Source organism: Macrobrachium rosenbergii, chromosome 12, assembly GCF_040412425.1.
Source record: "Macrobrachium rosenbergii isolate ZJJX-2024 chromosome 12, ASM4041242v1, whole genome shotgun sequence".
NCBI lineage: Eukaryota > Metazoa > Arthropoda > Malacostraca > Decapoda > Palaemonidae > Macrobrachium > Macrobrachium rosenbergii.
Genome location: NC_089752.1, coordinates 115,587,183 through 115,607,595, shown reverse-complemented (window position 1 = coordinate 115,607,595; position 20,413 = coordinate 115,587,183). Strand labels below are relative to the sequence as shown.

Genomic DNA, 20,413 nt, shown 5'->3' with positions numbered 1-20,413 from the left:
CGTGGTTCACAACTCTTTTCTTTTAGGTTCATTTGGTGTCATGTGCTATTGGACTTCATAAAAGAAGAAACGCCACAGAAAAGTTGTCGTTTTTATTGTACAAATAAGTCTGGGATTTTAATATAAATTTTGTAAACGTCAAGGTGATGTTCAATTATTTGCAATCGTGAACTAATTGATTGTATTTTCTTGACAAGGAATGAAATTATAAGGAATTCTCAGGGTTTATCTCATGTAGTTCACTTAAGAACTTGGTCATTTTTCTGGTACGGTATTACTTATTTCAGGCTATTATTACTAATTTTTCTTTTAAGTTTTTCTTTCTTTTATGAGCTAATCTTGAAAGTAAATTTTATTTCCCGAAATATTCTCATGCTTTTAACTGTACAGCATTTCTATCTTGCAACTAATTCTGGATTCTGTGGGTCTAGTAAAGAATTAGATTTACATCTTCCTTGTTACTTTAAGTAAAAAAAGTAATTGTCATTACGGGTTTGCATGATAATCAGCTTTGTAACATACTGTCATTTCAAGATCTGCTTGATAATCAGTTATGTAACTTCTTCATTTACACAGTGAAGCGGTCAAGAACTCGTGACCGGAACCTTATAAGTGAACTGGAAGCTCTCCAGACTGTACAAGAACTCCATGTTGATTAGTCTTCTTTCATCGACTCTCTCTTAATCTCTCTTTTCTTGTAAGCTTGTTTGCAAATAATCAAGTCCCTGGGTGACCCTGTTATAATAACATCGACTTTGAAATGAACTCTTGGGACTAAGAAATTCCAATTAGACAACACTAACCCTCTACTAATTATTTAGTGAAAAATTTACTGTAGTTTCATCCAAATTTGCATGTGCCCGGTTATATAGAAATAGAATCTGAGCTCCAATTATTAGAAAAATTTATTGAGAACCAACCAAACGAAAAACTTTTAAAATTGAGCTACATCTGTGAGTTTTTTTTATATATATATCTGTTAATGTATCATGAAAATGTTGCCTTATGTAAGTTGATTCCACTTGACAATATAGTAAACTAAAATGTGGATAACACTTATGATGAGGCAATTAACATCACAGTATTTATTTGTTGATTTCGACATTTTCTCTGTGAATATGCAAATTTTAATGGAATCTTGCTCTTTTTTACTTCAACAGAGAGCAAGATGAACTAATATTGCATGCCCTTAAGCTGTTCTTCATATTTTGTATAATGTTTTGAAATCCCAATTTGTTACCATACAATAAAATGTTTCTGTAAAGTTCAAAATTATGTAAACGTCACAAACTGCAGAATTTTGGACTTTTTTTTTTTTTTTTTTTTTTTTTCATTAAAACTTGTTTTGCACAAACAAGGGAGTACTTTTACACAAACTTCTAGGTAATTACTAAGTAGAAATACATACTAGGAACAGAGATTATACTTAAAGAATTAGCTTGGAGAAAGGTATCCAGCGACTAAGTCTTGTTAATCCCATGCTTAATGGGAAATATATATGGTGTAAGCGACCTTGCACCAAATGTTTTTATTTCAAACGAAATTAAAATTTTGGTGTTACCTCCAGTGTCATACACCAGGAAAACATATACATGGAATAGTGGCTAGCGAGTCTTTCATGAGTAATAGTAACTTTTTGGATATGTAATGCTCAGTTTGACTGCAACCTGTTATCAGCTTTGCTGTAAATTAAATTTCTTTGAAAATATTTAAATACTTTAAATCATGTGCCTTTTGACAACCACACTTATGAAAGGCGGATAGTGCACAGCATAATTTGTAGTTAGCACCTTAAAAAATTGTCAACGAAGCCTTAAACTTCAAGTCTTTATACCTATTTTTTATTCTTGCTGATGATGCTTATGTAACTCCAGCAGGCAAATATATGAACAGCCGAGGGCGATGGTCTCCAGAACGAGGGCCACAACGCCCAACTCGAGTGAGTGTGTGAGCCACTCAGATGGATAGCAATATTTTTATCAAGTACCAATTACTTTTTTATTTTAAACTACTGTATTGCATGATGTCCTAAATAGGCAGTCATGCACGTTTTTAAATTTTGCTACTCCACGAATGCTAACGTTGTACAGAACTAATGCAATGTATGCAGCATTGTACATGTACATATTGAAAACAAAGTATGAAAATACTTTTGTGGAGAAGGTCATTTCTAGGAAGCTGCACTTGTCACAGCATTTTCATATGCATACTATGCATACGAATGCTTTGTGTGGCAGTAATATGAATGTAAGAAAACTTTTTTGTTCCAAAATATCTCCTAATCTACAAGAAGGTGACTTTTGTGAACAAAAAGTAATTGGTAACAGTACTGAAATATCAGTAGCTCCTGAATGTTACCTATTATCTTACATTAACTCCCACTGTCAGATAGGAAAATGCAAATTTAGTTTTGAGAGTTCTGAAGTATTTATGAAAGTTTTAATGACAGATTTATTTCCAGAGCTTGTATATTGATTATATTTCCAAATAAATTTGGCGACAGTAATTTAAATTAGCTGCTGCGCATGTTATAATAGTTTGCATGAAATATCGGGTCCACAGTCCCAGCAGCTACTGGTCCAAGAAGGTCAAGATCCAGAAGAGAAGTTCCAGATCTTTCCCACCTAGAGGCTCTAACATTGCCTGAGTGACGAAAAGTCATCATCCCAAGGTCGAGAACCAGCACCTCTGGAGTTTTGCTGCCGAAACTTCTAGTAATTTTTTCTTCAGCTTTTGGCAGCAGATATGCATGGTGCAACAATTAGGCGCAGCCACAAATGCTAACATGTTCTGACACACTTTTCCAGCATTTTGAAACTGAATTTGTGCCCATTTACCAATGTTAAAGCCTATTTTTTTTTTTTTTTTAAGAGCTAGCAATGAATTTTTAATTTATTTTTACCGCTATCTGTTAGGCGAACAAAACGCTTTAGAATGTATTAATTGTTACTGCATAAGATATAAAGGAATGTAATTTAGCAATAAACTATTAGGTTTTTGTGCGTGCTTTTTTGTGCTGTGCTGTACCAGTTTACAGGTTTGGACTGTCAGTAGCAGCTCTGTTGCATTACACTCAACAAAATAATGCTAAGACTTTAGCTACATTGAAGGTACAAACAAAATGACTCGCTACATCGTAAAACATGCAGATACAGTGGTCCCTTTTGTTTGTATGGTTTTGATTAACATATGCATGAACTGTGCACCATTGTAGTTTACTACTTTATGTAACTTGTACACAAATCAGTAGTTAAAAGGTCAAGTCAAAAGTTTATTTCTTACATTATACATTTACAAGATGCATTTGATTTTTAAATAGGATTAAAAAATTCATATGCTTTACTTTATACATCCATAGTTCTTTCCTTAATGAGCACATTGATAGGCCTTTAACAAAGTGGATTGAAGTTTTAGATTAAAATAACCAGTGTTTGGTGTGAATCTAAATGGACAAGTTATTGCGAGTTGTTAATGTCGTTGACATACAATACTATTTATGTTAGGCCCATTGTGGAATACATTATTGCACTTCCAGTTCTTTTCAGTTTGTCATTTCTTTGCAGTGCGGCGTACCCTGAAGACTGGGCTCACAGAAGAGGAAAAGCGTCTGCTAGCTATGATTGCTGCTCAAACTCGTTGAGACAAAAGTCATTTGTAAATTTTTCCATGTCGTTCAAGCTGCTAATTGTTCATTATCTGATCCTCCTGTTTATAAACTAAGGCTCGTTCTAGAGCTGAGAGGACCAGTCTTACGGAATAAACTCTTGTTTATACTACAGCGTGATATTTACTTTTCCAGTGGATTTGTGGGCGACATGATCTAGTCAGTCAGGAGTCGTGAGGTATACACCTTGGGCTGCTTTCAAAGTGGCTTACAGTATGTTAAACAGTTAAAAAGCATACCCTTTTGTTTGGTATTTAAAGAATAAAATCATTTTCCTTCCTTTATTCTGATATCAGCAAAAGGAATAACATATCACTAGTATTTTAAAGTATTAACTGATGCCACCATAAATGTCCAAACTCCCATAGATGACAAGCCTCATTTCTGCTGCAAACATAACTATATATATATATAGATATATAAAATATACATTTATATTTTTGTTGACATTTGTAGAATTTTCTGTCAAGAAAATTCTAACAAAAGCTTCTGAACTTACTTCTGTCATCTGTATATTATTTTGTTTTTATGCTGCTGAATAAATCATGCACATCTTGGTGTAGGTCACAAATCCTTTTCCCCACATTCATTAAGAAAGATAATTTTCATGTAGATGATGTTTAAGCATTTTAGAATATTTTCAGCTGTGATGTTATGTTGAGCATAAGTTGTATTCAAGTGTACATAGCCCTCCCATGTTGAATGAGTGTTGTTATCTTGAGCAAAATTGTGCCATGAGATGTGAACACTTATCAAAGAAATGGATCCCCCTGTGCGATATTGATGTGGTTTTGGAAGCTAAAATCACTACCTAAGGAAAATCTATTCACAAATGTATCGTATATGCTGGTCATAGTGTTATGTCAAGTGAAAGGATCTGTACTGTGCCCATATTGTGATATCATATACATGTATAGGGTTTTTCTGTTACTGTGCGTACAGGTCAGGTAATCATGGAAGGCCCATTTAAACATTCATTTCATCTTGATCCTTCATTTGTTAAAAGTATATTTCACCCTCGGCTGTAGCTCCCACTTATGATAAAAATCAAAACTTATTAGCACTTTATAGCTTTTTTTTGTATCTGTACCGACAGACAAATTACTCTTAAAAATTCTGTAAGTGTAAAATTGCATTAATTTAGTGAAGATGACAATTTTAAAAACTGAAGAATTTAATATGGCAATTAAATACTCAAAATATGTGATAAGTATACAACTATGTATTAAAAATTAAGATTGTTTTAGTAGTATATATGTGGGAAGCTGCACAGGGGTAAACCTGTACTGGATGATCACTAAATATTAAGTTACAATGCTGTAATGCAGCATTTCAGGTTTATATATTATGACATTGTAATGTCTTTGAGATTTTGATACTCAACTATTGTGCTTCATGAATTTTAATTAAAAAAAAAGACTGTGCAAAAATGTGTATTACAACCCTATACTGTTCCTCTTATAAATAAGGCAAGTTTATGCTTACGTACACCGCATGTTTTGAACTCCTACATCTCAAGTCTTAAATCTTAATCTGAAAGAAAAGTACGGGTATTTCAACTGAAATGGGAATTCTAGTTAATGAATCGGTCATTACAGCTATATTCAAGAAACAACCTGTTCTTGTAATTTAAATCTTAAGACTAAAATTACTGTGCTTCATTGCAAGGGGATTTCTATACAGTTGATTTTTCATAAGCTTTCTACAGGCCTAACTTGATTCAATAAGCACCTTTCATGAAACTGAATGCTCATGATTCATTGTAACTATGAGAAGGTTTACTTTCATCGGTGTTAGTATTGATTACATTATTTTTAACACTTATAATCAAAAAGATGCCCTATGGTCTCATGATTATTCAGCCTAAATTGTGATAAAACTACTTTCAATGGTAAGAATTATTAAGAAATCAGACACAGATGTATACCTAAATATAACGTTAAACAAAATGTTAATATTCACTTGTCATTTTTCATTCATATTCCACCTCAAAGCTTGAGGCATATTTTTCACAACAGATATTACACAAAGTCCAATTTCCTGCATTTTCAGGGGAATGGTAACACTGGAGGTGACTCTCTGTGCCTCTAAACAAGATTTTTAACTGAACTGAAAAGACTATCAGATTAATGCCAAACAGTTCTTGAAAATATTTTTCTATAAAAATATAAAGGAAAAATCCCAAAATAATGATCGCTGAAATCTATGTGAAGTCCATTATGAGTTCAAACTGTTAACATACAAGCAAAAGATCTAGAAGCTATTGTTGTTGAGTCCATAACTAGGCAATCTGGGCCACACTCATTATTTCTGTTCCTTTTTACCTTACCAACGTTCATATTCTCTTTCTTCCATCTCACTTTCCACTCTTTCCTCACAACTGTTTCATAGTGCAACTATGAGGTTTGCTCCTGTTACACATTTAAAACCTTTTAATCTCAATTTCCCTTTCAGTGTTGAATGACCTCATAGGTCCCAGGGCTTGGCCTTTGGCCTAAATTTTAAATTTCACTTCATTTCTCAATATTTCAATCACCATAGGAGGGTAGTGCTGTCAGTGCACCTCACACGGTGCACTGTAGGCAGTACTTAAGGTTCTTTGCAGCATCTCTTTGGCCCCTAGCTGCAACCCTTTCAGTCCTTTTACTGTGCCTCCGTTCAAATTTTCTTTCTTCCATCTTACTTTCCATCCTCTCCTAACAATTGTTTCAAAGTGCAACTGCTTTGAGGTTTTCCTCCTGTTCCACCTTTCAAGCCTCTTTACTACCAGTTTCCATTTCAGCCCTGAATGACCTCATGGGTACCAGCACTTGGCCTTTTGGCCAAAATTCTATATTCCGTTCAATATTTCAATCCTAATGAATATCTATTCATTCCTTATTAGGCCAAGCAGTGAAATTGTTATGTCTCCAATTTGTTCTAAGTACATGTGCAATGAGATGTCTACTCTCCATGCTGGTAGATCTTGATGGGCTGAACAGTAAACTTAGGATTCTGATGTTAAGGTTTGAGGCAAACAGGTCAACTAGTTAAGTTCCCAATAACCATCATAGAGTATAGCACAATTAGGAATGTAATGAATGTTCTCATGGAAGAATCTGATCTTTCCACCTAGGAAATCTGCCACTTTTTCCCAGGCCCAAATCTTCAAGTTACAAGAAAGTTGTCTTTGCTCAGCAAAAGACAGATATTGCCAGGCAAAAAAGATTATAACTTTGTTTTTCTTTGATTGCCTAGGTAAGCAACTGCCTTCATCTTATCCATCATGATTCCCACTGTCCTGCCTTGACTGACTTGCAAAACCCAGAGAGCCAGGAGGACCGCCTTTAATTCTAAGAAGCAGATATTCTTTCGTCTGTCTTCTTGTGGCCAGGTAGCACTCGTTTTTAAGCATCTGATTAATTTACTTCCGGAGCTCCCAGTGCTACATTATCTGTCTTGCCACCAAAGGTCCTTTTTGATTTTCTATAAAAGTCCTTTTTGATTTCATCTCTTAATAGGGACTGTTTATGAGTCGGACAATACTAACAGAGATCATCATTGGATAGTTTAAGTTGGAGAGTTCTTATCCTGAACTAGTTACATGAAAATATGTTTCTGCATAAGGCACTGGAAACTGACAACTTTTATTAAAGAGCTAGTCTCCTCAATATTTCTGTTGTTAGCCTGACTATGGCTTTTGTTTTATCTACTGCCTTTTCAGGTTATTTACATTTCTTGCTGTTACCAGATCTGACTTCTCGTAGTTGATAATTATGCCTCAGTGATTCTCATAAGTGAATCAGCTTCCCAAGGTAATTCCTCCGCTGACTTGGCCAAAATAACCCAGCAGTTCAGGCATCTGAAAATCCTTTTCTAGATGATGTACACAAGCAGCAACTAGCAGCATGATCCTCATAAATACTTATGTGCTGTGACACTGAAACACATGGAACAAAACTGGTGGACCTTGCTCTTCCAAAAGAAAGTGTAGATGAAAGCTTCTTGAGGCCAGATGTATTGAAATATGAAAGTATGAACAAGTTCCCACTAGAGCTTCATCAATCCAAGGGTCATCTTTCTCACTTCCTTTGCCTGTCCTGTCTGGAAGATTTGTGCTTGACCTTTTTTTTATCATCACTTGTCCCAAAGGACAAATATGGCTTTCTGGAGGTTGGTGCCCTGGAAAGTTTTGTAAATACAATAAACTAGCTGTTGTGCATACTTAGTTCTTTTCTCTGGAAGAATAATCAAATCAAAATCTCCTCTACCTAGACACTGGAAATTTGTTGACAAGAAAGTGAGACATTTCTCAAGTTTTTCAATGCTACTTCTGTGGTGGCAAAGTTTCTTTTAAAAAACTTACTAATGAACTGTGAAGAAACAAGTGAGGATCTATAACATCTGCTACTGGTGACAACTGTCAAAGATAAAAGGTGGGAATAATTTCTTATCAGAGCATCATGTGTCTTAGACTATGGGATAAAATGTATGAAGCCATTACTAAAAGGTAGATAACAGGCTCTACCCAGACACATTACCAAGCATCTGGCCTTCTGTTATACACAAAGATGTGTGGTCTTCTGCCAAGAGAGAATGGGTAGCCCCAATAACCCAATCTTGTCGTTTTTTCATAAATCTCTCCATAGTATCTAGAAGGGCAAAGGTGACTGAAAGGCATGGTATTAATAATGATGGATCATTTGCCAAGGCCAAAGCCTCAGATCCCCTAGAAGGTTGATGAGCCTCCATTAAGTAGTTCATCTTTTAATACAACTTCTTCTTGAACTCTAGCAGAGTAAGGAGTTGGGGAGCAGACAGCTATTTCTCTAAACCCCTCAGTCTAATCCTCTCATCTGACAAGATTTCTATTGTTTCAGTGGCAGGAAACAAGTAAAAAATCCTTAAAAGAAAAACCAGTTTTCTCACTTAACATACACTTGCTTGTAAACAGAAACCTCAGTTTGGGCTCTCCCTTGAGTCCAAAGATTTCATATGTCTATAAAGTGTCTAACTGAAGGTAGCACCATGGGTCTTCAGCTCCTAGCAGCAACTTCTTTCGTTCCTTTTACTGTACCTACATTCTTACTGTCTTTCTTCAATCTGACATTCCATCCTCTTTAACAACTGCTTAATAGTGCAACTGCATGGTTTTCCTTCTGTTACACCTTTCAAACCTTCTTCCTGTCAATTTCCCTTTCAGCACTGAATGACCTCCGAGGTCCCAGCACCTGGCCTTTGGCCTGAATTCTGTATTCCATTCTATATACTAGCATGCTGGTCTTGCCTTATAGAGTAGCTGTTATCATTATGGTTGTCAAAGACATGGATTTCTGTGAGGATCTATTACACTTGGCAGCAGCAAAAATTCCCAATTTAATGAGTGGCTCAATCAGGAGATCCCTTCAGGGGTTGTAGGAGACCCTTGGTTGCTAGGGACTGTCCTAATTTTCTCATATGGCTACCTCAGTGATAAGGGTAATCATGGCTACACTGCCAATGAATCTGTAGCACAATAAGCAGGGGCATCCTGACCTTTTACCCTTTTAACAAAGGTTTGCACCAAGAATCAACAAGTAATTGGTCTAGCTCAACCCTAAACTTATTACAAGGAGAACTAAGGGGTTTTCATTCCTGTATGTTCTCTTATTCTCGAAGAAGGAGATTGGCAATGTTGATCATGACAAGCAGAGTGAAAGGCAAAATGCTTAAATATTGATCCTGGAAATAAAGTAAATCCAATACCAATTCCAAGCTTAATACTTGTTGCAGCACAGACATTTGATGCTTCACAGAATGTATAGCGGCATGAAATCTGAAGAATAGCCGTCAGTCACGGCACAGCATTTCTTTGAAGACGTCATCAGCGAAGCCCCTGAAGATCTCTGGAATGTTTACTTCTAAAGAAGCAGACCTCTTCACTGTAACATTTAAGATGGCAGTACAACTTGAAGACGGAAGAGTATGAAAGCAAGCACCAGTCACAGGTACAAGCTTGACCTCTGAAGAACTATTAGACAAATGTGGGTGAAAATAGTATAATCTATGACTCCTGAGTTAGCTCGTGAAGTAAACATGAACAAAAATTGTGCACTACATATTAAAAACCAACTTACGAATAATTCAAGATACAAATGGCCGTCCGGAATATAACTCGTTCATAAGTAGGGTAGTGACTTAACCATTGAGCTGGGGCCACTTTATAAGATACAAACAAACAACTGTCCCCATTACTTTAGAACCGAGTTGTAAAAAATGATAAGGCATTCCTTCCTAAGCACTGGAAATAGGTCTAAGAGGTAAGGTTAATACATGCGCCTTGAAGACCCGCTGCCCCTTCATTATTTATTTATTTTTTTTACCTGGAGCACTAAACGACCAACTGTGCTATGAACGACGGGCAATACCAGTGCTTCCACCTCCCTATTGGCCAAAGTGCCATACTGATCTGAAAGTTCTTCGCTTCTATAGGGCAAGCAATTTGAAAAAAAAAGTTCTGAACTGAAGGAGGCTGAAAATCTGATACTGAATTTGTGTCATTACAGGTAGCTCTAAGCAGCTTCATAAAACTGGAAACTGAAGCCACATCATTTTAAGAACCAGCTTTAAAAGGTACACTTTTGAGATTGCCTCAAAACATGCCTTAACAGAATCAGAGAGCTTTAACTTCTTACTTGTTTTAACAGGAGCTAAGGTAGAAGCATACAAAAGAGCGCAAATCAACAGATCCATCTTTGCCCAAAAGAAGAGTGGTAGAGCAGAGCAAAGCGAACTACGAATGGCTTAAGCTTAATAAAATGAAGGGGAATTATCTGAATCTGGGTTGAAATCAAAGTCTAGAGGAAGAACCAAGATGTAAGAAAAGAGTAAATCTGCTTATTGGCTGGAACTGTCAGCAATGACATCATAGGAATGCCAGTGGGAAGCACCACATGGGTGGGAGGGAGACTGTTGGATGGGAGAAGGTAAAAGGTTCTCACAAGACGTCACAGTGAAGACAAAGTATCCGTCTCGCTCTTCAACAAATCTAAAGACACAAGAAAGTTCAACTCAAGTGATGACTCTGCTGAAGCAACAGGAATTGTCTGCTATATAAATGACAGAATTATCCTTAAAATTAAAAAATGTTACATGGAATACTAGTAAAAAAAAGAATCCTCAGCATGGGGGCACACAGCTACATGAACCTTGAGATTCAGAAATGGCACTTGGAATACTGGCAACAAAGAGTGCCATGCGTAATGGCTCCCAGCTATATAAATGACAGAAAAGAACCCTGAACTACAAAAATGACACATGGAATACTAACATGAAGGCATATGGCCACAGGAACCTTGATATTAAAAAATGTCACTTGGAGTACTAGCAACAAAGTGCTAACGATAAAGGCTCCCAGCTATATAAATGGTAAAAATGCACCTTGAACTTCAAAAATGACATATGGAATACTGGTAAAAAATAAAAAAAGCCCTCAGCATGGAGGCACACACTTATATGAATGATAGAGGGGATAGAGGGGAAACTTGAATTTCAAAACTAATACACTGAATACCCACCATTTAAGACTCCACTGAAATGCAGGCTCTCTGCTATATGAACGATAGACAGGAATCTTGAAATTTAAAAATAACATATGCAACACTCAACAACCAAGAGTCTCCTACATGGAGGCTTCTAGCTATATAAATGATAAAAATAAAGACACAAGAAATACTAGCAACACTGTTTCCTCCCCGCTCTAGGGACAACTGTAAGGCTCCACAGCCAAGCATGGATCACCTCTCCTTTTTCTAAGCAATAGGAAATCAGTCTGACTTTGAATGACATCTTCCAGCAGTTCCAGAAATCTTCGGTAATGGAGCGGTAATGGGGCCTCTTCGTGGGCTCTAAATTGTGGAGCCCAGGAACCCTAGTTTTCCAAGAGAGAAAGAGCACAAAGGCAGACAGTGCAAGAGGAAGGGTGGAGGAAGGACAAGGAAGAGAAAGAGAGGGAAGGAGAAAAATATAATGGGTCATTACAAAAAAAGCCTAGCACACTGAAAAAATATTCCAATTTTAGGCTGATCCAACTCTCCAGGGAAAATTTTGCACTTTTAGGGTTCTGTGATTAGGTCTAATCACCCCTTATAAAATTACCCTGCATCCTCCCAACACCTTTTTTGCCTCTAAAATCAGTATTAGGCAACTCAGCTGCATCAACTTGACACAGAGTCATGATATTGGCAGAAGTGCCATGAGCACCGAAAATCCCCTATTGGACCATTCTCTTATTTTTGGCAAATTTTTTCATTTTCAGCAATTTCAGCCTGTAAAATTGGTATTTGGCAAGTGAGCTGCACCAAATTTGGCATGCAGGTCTATCCATTGGCATAAATAATCCCCTTTTTGGCAAATTTTTTTCATTTTCAACAATTTCAGCCTCTAAAATTGGTATTTGGCCTTTCAACTACACCAAACTTCACAAGCAGTTATGGCATAGGCTTCCAGCTATACAAATGATAGAAACAAACAATGACATTCAAAAATATCACATGGAATACTAGTAAAAACAAATCCTCAGCAAGGAGGCACATGGCTGTAAGAACTTTTAAATTCAAAAGTGGCACACTGAGAACTAGCAACAAAGAGTGCCAATGATAAAGGCTTTCAGCTATATAAATGATAAAAATGAACCTTTAAATTGAAAATAACACATGGAATACTAGTTGAAAAAGTCCTCAGCATGCATGCACATGGCTTCAAGAACCCTGAAATTCAGAAATGACACATGGAATACTAGCAACAAAGAATGGCATACAGAGAGACTTTCTTCTCTTCTCTTCTTCCTGGAAAAACTTCATCCACTGCTCAAATGGCCAAACAGGGCACTCCGAGCAAGGGCCTGATTGGTTACACTCAATCCTCCTGCAGGAGGTGCAGAGAATATGTGGGTCTACCTTGATGGAGGAGAGGAACCTATTACAAGGTCTGTCCTTCCCTAAACAGCACCTGAAACCTGAGGCTTCCTCTCTGAGGTGAATGGCTTAGTTGATTGAGGGGTTTCACACATTTTATTTCAAATAGAACTCAACAACCATACAATAATATCATCGAAGAACGAGCAAGCATGTAAGAAAGCAAGTGGCAAGTCAGCCAGAGAGTCCACAGAGATATCTGTGCACGATGGTGACCGGAAGCAAAGTGGAGTGCATAGCGACAGGTGGGTAAAATTCCCCTACCTCTTGACAGTTAACGACCTTGTTGGAAAGTTAAACGGCTATTCCATCTCGCATTCACAAGCTAAATCCTAGTAAAGAATGAAGGTTTGTATTTGTGTAAGAACAATTGTCGAGTTGATACATGCCATTGAGAGCTTCTATCAGGATAGGAGAAAGTGACCCTGACAGTGGTGTGTTTTCTATCTGTAAGTTACTTGGCTAAAGTAACTGCGGAAATTTTGACACAAAGTACTGTCTAAATATATAAGTCTTTACAAAAAGACAGGGACTGCAGAAACTTCCAAATACTATATACATAGTTGTATATAGGGTATTTCCATGTGTTCGGAACAAAACTCGATATTGATTTTTATTTTTTTTAAGGGGAGATTCATAGTCTTGAGATAAGGAGACTCTACTTAACTACAAAAACTGCACTAGCAAAAAATCAGTACCAAAATCATTCAAAACAGCATGAATACACTAGTCTTTCTTACCTGAACAGGGGAGTAAACCCACTACCAACATCAAAATCTAATAAACACCTACAAAACCATACTTCCAGAGATATGTTACATCAAAATCCAACTCTCCTTAATTCATCCCAACTTAGGGAAGCCTACAATAAGTCAGTAATCTTACCTTATTCCTCTGAGGTGTTATGTTGAGGGTGTTTACCTTACTTAAAGCCCAGCATCATAAAGGGCCTCATAACTAGTCTTTCAGGTGTCGCAAGGAGAAAATCCAGCTGTTACCATACTGTGCATGTGCATGTGTGGAAGGATGGGGGTTCACCAGGAGTAGCATCTACAATACTCAGGCAGCTATCCAACACACAGGCCCTCCTGATTTTGGGAAAGGAAACAAATTAGACAGTGCCTATAGTTAAGAAGGGCTGTTAATAAGGTAGACAAAATTACAGAGGGGATACAGTACACTGTTTAGTGTGTCAACAGTTCAAAACTAATTAACGGAATAAAAAATATGGATGAACATTTTTTTGGAAATCAATTTGATAAATGGATGTAAGGTCCTAGGTAAAATGAAGTATGTGATAATGTTTTCTTGAAAATAATGCTGGAAAGACGACTGCACTGAAATCTCTCATCATATATCAAATGAGCAGGCTAACAGATGAGCAATGCAAATGTTCACTATTAAAAAGTACAATTATGATGGAAAAAAAAAAAAATTGTTCCCAAAACATACCGAGAGTGTGACATGACAGGCCTGTACGAGAAGGCTATCTCCCATAAGCAGCCATGATTGCCCCAGCCAGGTTATTTCACTACTAAACGAGTAATAATCTCCAGGAACTAGATCAATTTGTGGTCATCCAGCCTAATGGGGTTCAGGAGTGGTATCCCCCATTCACATCAGATCCTCATGGGCACAAACCATTCTCTCTTCGGTAGAACTATATACTGCAGTAGCTCCGCGCAGCCGACGGCGCTGTAACTTGACTTTTTCTACAGTTTTTTGGTTGCTAATTATGAATTTACCTTTCATTTTTGGCGCTCGAGCCTAATTAACCTGTAATTAACCCGTGAAGTCCATCCAACAAGGTGTTTCCATACGTGACCTTCACAAGACAGAGCACGGTACGTCTGTTTCGAACAGTTCATATCCCATCCAGCAAGTAAAATAACTTGTTAACGTATGGGTACCCAACACACGCACCGCCCACCCCCCCGCTCCCGGGCCAGTACTAAACACGGCGAAGGGACATTCCATTTGGTCGACAACAAACAGATGCACCGCCAGCATCAGAACCCCTAAAAGTGTAGAAAAAAAACCAGTTTAAAAGGTAAAAACAGGCGTGGAGCTAATGTATAGAATTACCCAATCTTCAGTCAAAGAAGACTTGCCAAAATTCTGGCCACTAAGGCACTCTCTTGACTTAGAGAAAGACTTACTGATCAGAGGATCCACTACCAGAGAGAACCACGGTAATTCTAAGCCGGCTGTCCGCGGTGAGCTAGACTATGGCAATTGACGTTTTCCTATGTTATTTTACTTGCTTTACAAGAATTTAAAGTAATATTTTGTCGGCCGGCTGTAACTAAGCTGTTATTGACCTTTGAAGACTACGCGGCTTGAATTGCCTGACGCAGGGTAGGTCTAAGCCAGCATTCCGCGGCAAGTCCCACCCCTCCATAGCTAATACGGCAAAATTGTAACCAGTAAACACCCCTAAAAATACCAACATAACGTACCCTAGAGGTGTTTACTGGTTACAATTTTGCCGTATTAGCTATGGAGGTCGGGGGCTTGGCGCGAATGCCGCTTAGACCTACCCCGTGTTAGGTAATTCAAGTCGTGTAGTCTTCAAAGGTCAATTACAGTTTAGTTACAACCGCGGACAGCCGGCTTAGAATTACCAGAACCACTGCTAAAGGAAGATCCCTTCCTTAAGGGTCCTAGAAGCAGCAAACACAGCAGACATCCTGGACGTCACCAAAGAGATCTGGTGTTAAGTCCCTCTTCTCCTCAGCAGAACTGCCTGAGAAGGACCACCCAGGAAGTTAAGGGTAGGGCAGGTCTTCCTCAGACACTTCATGGATAACGTCTTCCTAGGATGACCAGGAGCGGTACTCATCATTAGAGTCACCCGAGGACGATAGCTGCTGGTTGGGAGTCTCCATCAGAAGCTGCTACACCCTCGGGAGAGAGGTCATTATCAGGTAATAACAACTGCTTTCTCTTTCGCTCATTTGGTTTCTGAGAGACATTATCGAACAAATATTTGGTTGGGACTGAAATGGCATTTCTCGGAAGATTGATTTCCAGCCTCTGGGGAGTAGCACTTATAGAGGGAAGAGGAATGGAAGGTAGGGTTAAGAACTAAAAGGGTCTGGGGCATCATTGCAGAAATGTATAAATTTACCAAACAAAAAAATATATAAAATGGAAAAACATACCAAATGACAATTCAGTGATTAAATACTCATCCACAAGCATTCAAGTTGGCAGGTGAGGAGCACAGCAACACCTACACCACCTATGTCGCTTAAAGAAAAGTGGAGACTGTTGGTGAGTGAGATACCACCAGCCAACTCCTACCCCATTCCCCACCTGCTAGCTACCTGATTAACTACCTTGTTACCAAGTTTTTTCATTTTTTTTTTTTTTACCAGTTTCAAGCTCATGCTGAAACATATTTCTGTATAAAAAGGTCGTGGTTTGCATTCCTGTCGGAATAAGAACAAAATACAGTCACTCGGATGCCTGAGTGTGGACAGAAGCCTGACAAATAATGCAAATAGGCAAAACTAGAAAAGAGAATAAACTTGTAATCAGAACGAGACTTCCAGTCATATATGTATTGTAATCATGAGTATGTGAATGGATGAATATAGATCAATGGGGGTAAGACAACCTCTATATTAGGACGAGGTCCTCCAAGGGCACATCCCTCAGATTATCTGGTATATTAAGACCACATGAAATTAAAAAATGCAAAAACATGGTGATATCCAAAAAAAAAAGTGTGTTTACTGGAATATGTTCTAGACATTGTATGCAAAGTTCTGAGAAAGGTACAAACTCTGATAATCAGAGAGACACCTTTCCTAATTGGTCAAATGATAGCCAATAGAATACTCTAAATACATACATTGAAATTAGGAAAATAATGATGTCTAGCCAGTAATTAGTCTAAAAGTTTCTCAGTTGAACCAGCTTTTATCTAATAGTGCCGCTCTACTAAAGTACTGCAAGGCTTACAAGTGAAGTACTCAACTCTGCTACTTTATACAATTTTATGTTCGATAAAAATCGCAAAGCTTCGATAAAAATGGCAATGCTTCCTCAAGGCCTTATGGTCTCACTATTCTGTCACTAAATAATTTATATTTCGTTCCCATACACTGAAGGACATTTAAAACATCCATTGTTATGGTGTTGCCACCTGTCAATCTTCTCCCTAACTAGGGACCGTTCAAAAATTACTTAAACATAACGCCTTGGGGAGGGGGGGAGAGTTTCTAGCGTCACTATTGGGGAGGGGGTTGCACCCTTACGTTACATAACATTTTCAGATTTTTTCCTTTTTCTTTTGAAAAGATGTATACGTAGAAGGACAAACGAGAGAGAGTAAAGAGTCTGCAATAGACTTTTATTATATTTCAGTGATATTGAGAAAGTATTAAGAAAAACCTAAAAGTAATAATTCCCAGGTATTAGGCTAGATTTTAATATATTAATGCATTAAAAAAAGGAAACATACTAATTCTGGGGGATACTAGCTGATGTTACATAATTTTCTAGGGTGTGGGGTTTGGACATGTGTTATGAGGCGTGACAAGGGCGAAAGGGGGAGGCTTAAAAATTACCAAAAAAAAAAGGTGCTACGTAATTTCTGAACGCCTAATGCAAAGAAGCATCAAGGAACACATTGGACTCCATGTAATACCTAAAGATTTTACTGGTGCTCTTTTGTGGCAGAGGTCCATTTCCACTGTATCACTTTTATTTAGCCTTCAGAAAGACTATGTTTGTTCATTCCATTTACAATGGCGTAAGATGTCGTTAAATTACTCTTTCTACTGCAGTGTATCGGAACTAAAACCAGTCTACTGTAAAAATAAAGTTCCTATCTCAAAAAATCAAACTTCATCCTCTCCATCACAACCAACCACAATAACTATTCCAAAAGCTTCGTCACTGCTAAACAACCAGTGCCCTCATTCTCCCCCAAGTACTCCAGTATTAAAAACTACCATACTGACAGCATTCAAAATTTTAATGACCCGGTAGAACTAGCACTGTGACACCAAAGCCCAAAAACATCTTTACAAAAAAGAAACTCACGAGTCAAATTTTGCAATAGACTCAAAATATCAGTATCACAGCTGGTGGAAGGAGGACACTTTTCAAAGAACAGCATCAGAAGCAAGTAATAAGAATGCTTTATCATGACCAAAGTTTTGTGTACTGCTCTCTGCTTTAAAACCACAATACTAACTTGACCTTCATCATGAAAACCGCCTCTGGGATAAGAAGCAAACTGAGTTCAGATGTGATGCCACAATGAATGGCCACTTTCTTTAATTTGACGGTTTCCCGGATCTTAAAGAACATGTACAACCAAATTCAGTTCTTCAGTGAGACCATGCCGCTCTGCCAATAAATCAAAATGCAATCTTCTCTTTTTTAAAGGCTTAGGGGCTTAAGGAAAAATGGCATTATCATTCGTAACAGATAAAATACCTCTGAAGTACTTAAATGTATTAGAATATTAAGTTAACAAATCCTGTGTAGTATAAGTTTTAAAATCATTCTCATAAAAGTTAAGGAGTGATCTGAGCAACTTGAAATAAATGTTTATGCATTCAATAGGAATAAAATCAGGATCTTTCTTCTTCTTGGGAATAAAAAAAAAGTGGTGAGCAACTCTAGCCTTCCCACGCGCAATGAAAAACAATTCCACACCGAGTGTTGCTAGTCAGTAATCTACAGGATTTAATAACAGACTTAACTTCAAGATGACTCGACCGAGTGTAATTTTATAACTACTTCTCAACTGAGCTTTCGTTAAATCAGTTTTGGGGATTAAAAAAAAAGTGGATGCAGTTGCCACATACCATTTTAAATATCGTCGATAAATGTGTACTAGTTTTCACGAGAGGACTCGAGAGCTTTTTAGAACTATTAAACACTCCTCCAGTGGGAATTTCGATGAATTAAGCTCGATTACGCTTGTCAAGACACGACCAGTTATAGGTGAGGGTGACGAGTATATGGGCAGTTTCCCACGGCTTCACAATCGAGACTAGTTCGTTCCTCATAGCTTCCACAACTGGTTCTGTAGTTGTGAATACTTCAAGTTCAATATAATACATCAATTCCATCGTTCTGGCATCGTTGTAAAATAACCGACAACGCGAATTTGTTAAAAGGCACACATTAGCTAAAGGCGCATCATGACAGTCATCATCTTTAATTCAACAAAATGCCAGTTGATTGTCATCACTCCGCATTAAAAATCATTTAATCTTTTTAAGTAACAAAACGAAATGTTAGTACTACGGTAACATTAAACTGAAATTCAGCTTGATCTAGAGAAATCTTTAAAAAATACCTGAAGTCATTTAAACGTGCTGATAGAACAAATTAAAGGTTACTTATTCTGACTATTCGGTTATTTTAACTCCCATGGCTTCATTCTGAAATCAGAGGATGCCAGTTTCGCGTTTAAACAAAGCGAAGATAAAGGAGGAAGGTACAGCACAAGGCTAATGTAGCTAACTAATTAGATGAAGCATCACTTACACTGTAACACACTAGAGTCCGGTGTGGGTAGCACTGGTCTTACTGAGGCTTGAAATCACAGGGATAAGAGAAAATTATTCGTTATTTCTTCTTCCCCTTTGCCATTACAGGAGGATATCAAAATGGCACTGAAAATACTAATATGTAACAATACTTCTCAGTATACTTAGCGATGAAAAGCTTTGCGGATTATGGGCACCAAAAATTCAAGCACTTGTGAGCAAAAATATACACGAGCCATCACAGACTATGGTCAGTTTACTTGTAGAGGTCCATTTTAATTCCTAAGGCCTCAGTGTGTTATGGAGTTTTTTATGCCAAGATTAAACCCTGGTTCCCTAAAAGCACGGGTTACATGCAGGTAGATATCGTATGGAATATGACGAAAGCAAACTTGTTAGCAGAACCTAAAGAACATTTGTTTTGGTATAAACGGCTTACGAGTTTAAATGTTACGTAAATACACCCAAATCCGACGCTTGAACAAATTTTGTGACTTGTCTATATGAATATTATGCTACTGAAAACACTGACTTTACTTTTTTGTTCATTTTGTTCACGAAACTCGTGGATGGTGAGTTTAGCTTGGTTAGTTTTACTAGACATAAAAGTAGGATTTCATCTCAAACTTATACCAAACTCATCGACGGTTAATTTTTAGGCAAAATCCCAGCTCTAACATCACACTGCTAATCTGAGTTCCTGAACTGCGTGTAGGAACTACATTGTAGTTCCTTCCCATGGATTCTCTCTCAGGGGGGTCCAGTTGCCGTTACAATCCACAAAATAACTAACTGCTTTACGACAGCCCCAGCAAAGACATGATTGTAAACTCCTTGTTTCATATTTTATGCCCAAATGACCTTAGAAGTAAGTTCTAAGTTAACTTCATTACAGACTGTCCCACTGATTAGGGATTATAAGCCAAAAAGAACAAGTCTCTAATTTCAATTATTTTTGTCACAGCATTATTATAACAGTGATTTTTATTTCTGTAGCTGTCCCGTGCTGTAATGGTTTATTAGTCATTCAAAATGAGGATACGAACAAACGTCTACAGAAGAATTTCGTCGCACCTGGCCTCATTTGCAAAGCTACTCTTGAACAGGAAAGGAGAAGGAACAACTGGGTAGAAATATGGAATCGTATCAGTTTAAATTATCTAAATATACATATATAATTTGTAACAATAAAATAAATTGGAAATGTTATCAATCAACTACAAAGAACAGCCAAAAGGGGTGAGTAAAAAGTAAACTAAGCAAATGCAAATATGAAATTAAAAAATAAATCTAAATTA

At 37.4% G+C, this 20,413-nt stretch overlaps 1 protein-coding gene and 1 long non-coding RNA gene across 29 annotated transcripts in view; one reads left to right on the top strand and one right to left on the bottom strand.

Annotated features, from left to right (window-relative positions):
• The window catches only part of Fhos (Formin homology 2 domain containing), a 395,727-nt gene extending 390,633 nt beyond the window's left edge, over positions 1-5,094 (top strand). For 10 of the 28 annotated variants that reach the window (XR_010854741.1, XR_010854734.1, XR_010854742.1 and 7 more), the window contains 2 exons: positions 2,563-2,714; positions 3,564-5,094. Coding sequence is in view for 18 of the 28 variants with exons in the window: in XM_067112887.1 (XP_066968988.1) it covers positions 577-659 (83 nt within the window). In the remaining 10 variants the exon portion in view is untranslated. Of the gene's footprint in view, positions 1-576; positions 698-1,874; positions 1,984-2,562; positions 2,715-3,563 lie in introns of those variants that run through there. The other 18 variants (XM_067112897.1, XM_067112892.1, XM_067112886.1 and 15 more) reach the window with 8 other exon arrangements.
• LOC136843932 (uncharacterized) overlaps positions 1-20,413 on the bottom strand; it is a 48,926-nt gene that overhangs the window by 4,696 nt on the left and 23,817 nt on the right. Inside the window, exon 2 of the long non-coding RNA XR_010854743.1 lies at positions 13,483-13,685. This is a non-coding gene — a long non-coding RNA (uncharacterized lncRNA). The remainder of the gene's footprint in view (positions 1-13,482; positions 13,686-20,413) is intronic.